Consider the following 7,495-nt stretch of genomic DNA (forward strand, 5'->3'; position numbering starts at 1 on the left):
GTTTTGGAATCGTCCATTATGAAATAGAACAACTGAGGTATATAATTGTTTGATATTTACGTTGTAAAAATATAATATATTATTACCTATACACAAAAGACATAATAAATAAGATTTATTTGTATATATAATGCTTTATGTGTACAAAAATTGAAAACAACTTATATATATTTAAACAATAATTATGAAATTTCCCTGTATATGAAATCGTTACGTCTCAATGTTGTCACATGGAACAACAGGTTGAGTGTGATCAGGTGACATTGGACAGTCTTGTCTTTTCAGACTTCTGTCGAGTCTTGCCTATTATTTTCGGATTTATAAAGACATAAATACCGAAAAAAACATTACTTTAATTATCACATGATGGCCTTAAAACCAGAGTAAGTATATTTAGATAAAGTTTTAAAAAATATAATTAGTAGACAGATAAATATGGTACTTTAATAGTTAGGCCTAGGCTAGGCCTACTCTTCTAATAATCTAGCTACACTCACCCACACTGTACACAATTGTAGGCATACATAGACGGTCTGTGACAGGGTGTACTCGGCACAGTCAGTGTGTAGTTGACGTAGCTTAGTTAGGCCTCCTTATACTATTACTAGAGGTCTAGGCCAGTCTGTATTTTCCTAGCCTAGCGTTAGCTCATTTTTGGCAGTTGATTATTGGTTTGTGCAACATTGAGTGAGGTTTTAAATTTTATTGTTTTAATCTCACCCTTGTTTTCGTCTTTTGTTTATATTAATGTAAAATAATACACAAAATGTATTCAATGATTGGCATGTGACACTAATATATGAAATTAGCTTGAGAAATTGAATTTTCCACAATTATAACTATAAATATATATTTCAATCAATCAATTTTCAGACCTGCGTTTTGTCTTGGAGCATTGAAAGTGCCAATTTCTTTGCACGACACAAATCGCAAGCGACTGTACAGACGTTTGAAAGAGAATGCTGCTGTAGGTGCCGGGGCAATCGTTGTCCTTCAGGGTGGAGAAGAAACAAACAGATACTGCACGGACACAGCTCTTGTTTTTAGACAGGTATACTACACAGACTCAGATATAAGCCCATCCTTTCAAAATTAGGCCCAGTATGAGTGTGTTATAAGATAAAAATGGTAAAACATTTTTGACTAGTGTCTGAGAATGCCCTAGTTGAAATCCTGCTAGTGCAGTATTGTTTATATTCTTTCACTCTTTCTTATGTGCCTCGTCCTTCAGATGGGACTTGGTTTCTATGTACAGCCATGTTATTCAAAAGGAGTAGTTACCTTCTGTTTATTATGGAAGCTGCCACTCTATGTCGACACAATAAACATATAATTGTGGCATCCTGTCACACAATACAATAATATTTTAATGTCTGTTTTAATTTTTAGGAGTCTTATTTTCATTGGTGCTTTGGAGTACTAGAACCTGGTTTTTATGGAGCGATTGATGTTGATAGTGGTAAGACTATACTGTTTTGTCCAAGGCTTCCTGAGGCATATACAGTATGGATGGGAACGTAAGATAAAGTTACTATTTATTTCATTTAAAGCCCCATTCCCTACGTTTTTTAGATCTAATTTAAGATCACAAACTATATTTAATGTAAAAATAATACTATATGGTCCTATTGCGATAACTTTTTTCGTCTTTAAACGGTTAAAAATGTGAAAAATAAGCCGATTCTAATAATTATAGCGGCCCGCTATAAATCACAAAATGCATTGCGCGCGGATTGATATTTTTGTTTTTCACCTGTAATTCGCCCACTTTTCGATCGATCGTGAGGCCAAAACAAATGGAAGACTCCTAACTTTTCAGCGAAAATACCGGGTTTTCCCCAATTTGTATCAACGGAGTCTGGCAAAAATAGAAAGACAATTAATGCAGCAACTATACAACGTCAGGCTAGGTATATAGCTTGCGTACGATGTTCGTACGTTACCGATGTTTACCAGCTAGGCCTACAAAACTAAGCCTAGCTAGGCTAGGCCTAAGACCGTCCACGAGAGGTTGATCGCCGCGAGCTACTTAGGTAGTGCATTGTTTCTCACTTTTTATCATAATTTACCATAAAACGTACATTTAAGACAAGGAATGACATGGTTTAATGTTTTTAAAGTGATATATATGTATTATTTTCCAAAAAACGTCCAAAATTGCAGGGAAGGGGTCTTTAAAGAAGTATAACATTGATAAACATGCTTGCTATCTAATTTGAATATTGTTGACATAGATAGACTCTCTTCATATGTTTTACGTTTAACCTGGCAGGACCAGAATTCCTAATGCCATATTAATGTTATGTTATTCTCTCATCTTTTCTATGACTTTATTTAAAGTTGTTTTTATAATTTATATTTTATAGCATTTTACCCAAAAGTCATTTCAAAGAGAAGTATGCAGTAGATGAAGTTTGCTATGTAGATGAAGTGAGTATTTGTTTTCTATTCATCTCATGAAATTATTTGTACCATTACACTCAAAAACATTCATAATTATCATATTTATGCTAAAGCAGTTTTTATACTATACATATTGAACAGTATATTTTTATACAATATGAATTTTTTTGACTTGATTTTTTATATTTCTATTTTTATATATTGTAAGTTAAACTTTTAAAATATTTTTTATTGATATTCTGTTTTATAACAAGCAACCAATTTTGCTTTTATACTTGTTTGTGAAAACACAATAAAGATAACTTAAACTTGATTATTTTCATAATATATAATGAATGAATGAGTGAAATATCCTACAACAATGTATCCAATACATTTTTTTAGATTTCAGATGTTTTGGAGGCAATGAAACCCGCAATGCTATTAACTTTGGTAAGTAGCAAAACAGACATTAAAAATAATGACTTTTAATTGTCTCATATTATTGTCTATGCTCATACATACCATGGACGTATAATTTAATAGGTCCATATATAATACACATATATAATATCAGAGTTTTACTTTGTAGTATTATTTAAAATGTTGATTACAGAGAGGTGTGAACACCGATAGTGGTAGCACATGTCAAGAGGCTGTCTTTGAAGGGGTTCACAAGTAAGTATTCAATAAATACTGCTTTTAAATAAGTAGAACCACTCCACTGGCACACCCCTATTTAGGAGACAGACACCCCTATTCAAGAGACACTCCTATTCAGGGGACACCCCTATCCAGGAGACAGTCACTGACGCTCCTATTCAGGGGACACCCCTATTCAGAAAAAAGACACCCCTAGTCAGGAGACACCCCTAGTCAGGAGACACTGCTATTCAGGGGACACTGCTATTCAGGGGACACCGCTATTCAGGAGACAAACACCCCTATTCAGGAGACAGACACCCCTATTCAGGAGACAGACATCCTATTCAGGAGACAGACACTCGAATCAGGAGACAGACACCCTATTTTGAGGACATCCCTATTTAACGGGACACTTTTTTACCATAGTAAGATAGATGATACCTTAAGGATATAATTGATTTATTTCTTAATATTTTAGGTTTAAAGTCAACAATATTTTACTGCACCCAGAAATAATGGAATGGTAAGTTTGTATATTCTTATTTTCAATACACATTTTTTCAAAAACATTAAAAATGAGTAAACCAAATGTGATTTCATTATTTTTAGTCGAGTTATTAAAACACCACAGGAACTGGAAGTATTAAGATATACAAACCAAGTTAGCAGTGAAGCACACAAGGAAATAATGAGAAAGATCCGTCCAGGCATGAAGGAATACGAGATGGAAAGGTACGTACAGCAGTTAAAATGTAGAAAAGAATAGAATATTGTAGTTTTATGCTCTGTCTACACTATATGTGAGACAAACAAGTGTGATGTGCCCAAAAACAGTAGTGATATGAGATCATCGTGACCATATGGGCACATCACATAAAGTTTGATAGTGTAGACAGAGCTTTACATATGTGTGCTTACTTACCAGTAAGATGAAGTCATCACTTGATGTTGACCTTTTAAAGTCACGCCTTTTGTTTTACCTAAAGTTGATAGTCTAGACAAAGCTTTAATAGAGTGTCTCTCAATTAGGAATGTACTGTGTGTACTAGAATAGTCAATCCTAGTCTTTTTAAATTAAATTGTTTATATAAATATTTTTTCTTATATTTATGTGTTTAATGCAATACTTTAATTGTAGTTTTTAGATTATTTATTTTAGATTATAAAAGGATCCCAATGGAAATATTAGCTAATAATCTTTTTGGGTTATCCTGGAAAATCTTTTATAAATGTATTTATTTGTAATGTCAGTAATTTATGTATACAGTACTTTGTATGTATTTTTATGATGATTTTCCTAATAAATTCAAATCAAATTAAGTTCAACCAAAACAAATCAACCATTAGATATTTGTATCTTGTGGAACAGCTAACAAATTCTGTTTTTTTTTCTCAGTTTGTTCCAGCATTATTGTTACAGCAAAGGAGGTTGTAGACACACATCGTACACCTGTATTTGCGGAAGGTAAAACTAAATTGAATAGATTGCCGCATAATGAGTCTTGATGGTTTAATCAATGCTATTGATTTTGATGTTAAAACATATCCAAGGAAACGAGGAAATACAGCCATTGTTGGTCTACACTGTTTTTATATATGTAATTGTACACTATTGTCAAAATCATTAGGAATGTATGTATACTTACTTGATAACTTATGATTGTCAGTGGAAATCAAATATTTTAATAAAAATATAGTAATATTATATTTCACAAACCTTTAATGACATCTGCATCTATATGTAACAAATAGGTACAGTATTATATAATTATGAAATGAACTGTATTTTCAAGGGTTATTTACTGTAATTTTAATTACTTATTTATGATGTAAATTTTTATTTGTTTTTGAGTTGTATGTTTCGATGTCATTATTTTGTTATGTATTTTACATATATATTTTGAATTAATATTTGAAATATTACCATAAATTATGTCTGTTTTTTAGTGGAAAAAATGGTGCTGTTCTTCACTATGGTCATGCAGGGGCACCGAATGACAAAGTTATCAATGACGGAGATATGTGGTAATAAACATTTATTTTACAATCAAATTGAAATCAGCCAAAGCCCTCAAACCCTTTTGTACTACATATAGGATACTGAGATGATGTACAGTAGTATCATATGGGTGGAGATACGGTACAGAGAATCAAGTGGGCAGACAAACTTTTAAGTTCTGTCCACGCTACCAAACGTTATGTGACAAAAAATATAATGTGCTCATATATAGATATGATAGTGTCATACCACTACCACATTTGGGCACATAACACTTTTTTTGTCAAACTAGTTTGATAGTGGAGACAGAGCTTAACAGATGGTTTTTTTTATTAGCTTATTTGATCTTGGTGGTGAATATTACTGCTATGCATCCGACATCACATGCTCATTCCCTGTCAATGGCAAGTTTACTGATGATCAAAAGATTATTTACCAAGCAGTATATGATGCTAGCAGAGCTGTCATGAAAGAGGTCAAACCAGGTCAGCTAATTAAAAAAAACTACAGTACTATAATATATAATTATAATTATCTTAAGACGAATGGATGGAAAATCAATGAATACAGTAGGAATATGGATGAATTCAGATTCAGAATAATGTATTCTAAAATTTACAGAACAAAGAGTAAATTACAAATTTAATATCAGGAGACCAAACCATAGGGGGTGCTATAGTTGCTTTTTAAATTACACCAAAACATAGAAGGTGCTATTTTTCACAGAGCCTAGTAGTAGAGCCTAAATTGTTATGCACTATAGGGATGTTTTTTGGTATATTCTAAACAATCAGTAGAAATAGCACCTTTGGCAGGAGATAAACAAAAAACTTGTGCGATTATCAGGAAGTACGCCTACTGTACATAAACTGTTCACATAACTGAAATGTTTGAGGTCCTCAGAGTGCCCCCCTCTCTTTATTTCTTTAAACAAATTATGTCAACTTCTTGTACATAATTACAATTTTAGGAGTATGCTGGGTAGATATGCATCGTCTAGCTGAGCACACAATTCTAGAGGCACTAAAACAACACGGTCTAGTACAGGGAGACATAGATGGCATGGTAGAGGCCAACATAGGTGCCTTATTCATGCCTCACGGTCTTGGACACTTCATGGGCTTAGATGTGCACGACGTTGGTGGCTACCCTGAGGTAAGATAAAATATAGGCAATCTGAGTGAGTAGCCGAGCGGTTAAACAGTGGAACCGTAATATGTAGCCGCAACATCGGCATGGGTTCGAGGCTCACTCGCTCCATGGTTCTTGTTGTAGAACAATTCTTCTTGGATAAGGACTATAAACCATAGGTCTAGTGTACACATCCGGCTCATGTGCACTTTAAAGAACCTAGTACATCTTTCGAGATGAGTAGGGAGTTATCACGGTGTACTAGTTCACACACAGCCACTGTCACAAACTCATCATATACATATATACACTGGGCCCCATGGGAGAACAGTCTTTGATACAAGAGGCTACCCAGTATAAAGAATAAATAATATTCTGAAATCTGTGCCCTATTTCTATTATATTCTAATATATTGTATTAGTTTATCAACTAGTTGTATCATTACAGGGTACCGAACGAATGAAGAAACCAGGTCTTAAGAGTTTGCGCACGGTACGCCCTCTACAGGCAGGCATGGTATTCACAATTGAACCTGGCTGCTACTTTATTCAGGAGGTATGTAACTTTTTTTAAACCAGAAATTCTCACAAAATCAGAAATGATAAGGTACTCAAAAATTGTAGTGAAACATATTTTTGCAGAGCTGATAATATTATAAATTTTGTTACAGGTTTTGCAAAAGGCATTTAGCAATGAGATCCAGGCTCCATTCTTGTGTCAAGAACAAATCAGGAGATTCATGAACTTTGGAGGGGTAAGTGTAAGTGTGGGAAAGGAAGGGGGAGTGAGGTGTCATGGAGGAGTGAGGTGTCATGGAGGAGTTTATAAATGTGGACCAAATTTTGGGGTTATTTTAGATAATATTCTTGTGTAACATATAAAAGCATATTGACAAAACTTGTACCATAAGGTACTGTTTTTTTGTGCCACAGAGGCTTTCACAAATACAAACTTCTTTGTTATAGGTCCGAATTGAAGATGATATTGTCGTAACCTCAGATGGAATGGAGCTACTAACATGTGTGCCAAGAACAATAAATGAAATTGAAGCATTTATGGCCAAAGCCAGAGAAACTTATTAAACACTTTTTCTAAAACATAATTATGTATATATTTTTTTCTAGTATTCAATTCATTGTTATTATGCTATATGAAATTGTTGACAAAAAATAGATTTGTTGTTTTGTACACATATGTAATGTATGTAAACTTTGACATTAGAGGTGAACTTTGACATTAAAGGTGAACCTCTTGAAATGTTAAAACAATTTATATTCAACATGTAATTAGTTTTTCAATGTTTTATCATTTAGCATTTAATTGTATAACATATGCGG

The 7,495-nt window shown here is 33.4% G+C and overlaps 1 protein-coding gene across 1 annotated transcript; it reads left to right on the forward strand.

The window, feature by feature from the left end:
* The first annotated feature begins 263 nt into the window (after positions 1 to 263).
* On the forward strand, positions 264 to 7,464 carry LOC140057440 (xaa-Pro dipeptidase-like). The gene is made up of 15 exons (XM_072103102.1): positions 264 to 383; positions 874 to 1,051; positions 1,390 to 1,517; positions 2,367 to 2,430; positions 2,788 to 2,835; positions 2,999 to 3,060; positions 3,506 to 3,550; positions 3,637 to 3,759; positions 4,424 to 4,492; positions 4,975 to 5,052; positions 5,363 to 5,511; positions 5,997 to 6,181; positions 6,606 to 6,713; positions 6,829 to 6,912; positions 7,124 to 7,464. Exons 1-15 carry the CDS (start codon positions 364 to 366, stop codon positions 7,238 to 7,240), a joined length of 1,458 nt encoding a protein of 485 aa, XP_071959203.1. The 5' UTR covers positions 264 to 363; the 3' UTR covers positions 7,241 to 7,464.
* Positions 7,465 to 7,495: the final 31 nt, after the last annotated feature.

Source organism: Antedon mediterranea, chromosome 8 (assembly GCF_964355755.1).
Source record: "Antedon mediterranea chromosome 8, ecAntMedi1.1, whole genome shotgun sequence".
Taxonomy (NCBI): domain Eukaryota; kingdom Metazoa; phylum Echinodermata; class Crinoidea; order Comatulida; family Antedonidae; genus Antedon; species Antedon mediterranea.

Excerpts from the sequence above, each read along its gene's own strand:
- LOC140057440 (XM_072103102.1), top strand. The coding sequence starts at position 364 with ATGATGGCCTTAAAACCAGA. Across the intron at positions 3,551-3,636 it reads CACCCAGAAATAATGGAATG|TCGAGTTATTAAAACACCAC; the intron begins GTAAGTTTGTAT and ends CATTATTTTTAG. Across the intron at positions 5,512-5,996 it reads CATGAAAGAGGTCAAACCAG|GAGTATGCTGGGTAGATATG; the intron begins GTCAGCTAATTA and ends TTACAATTTTAG.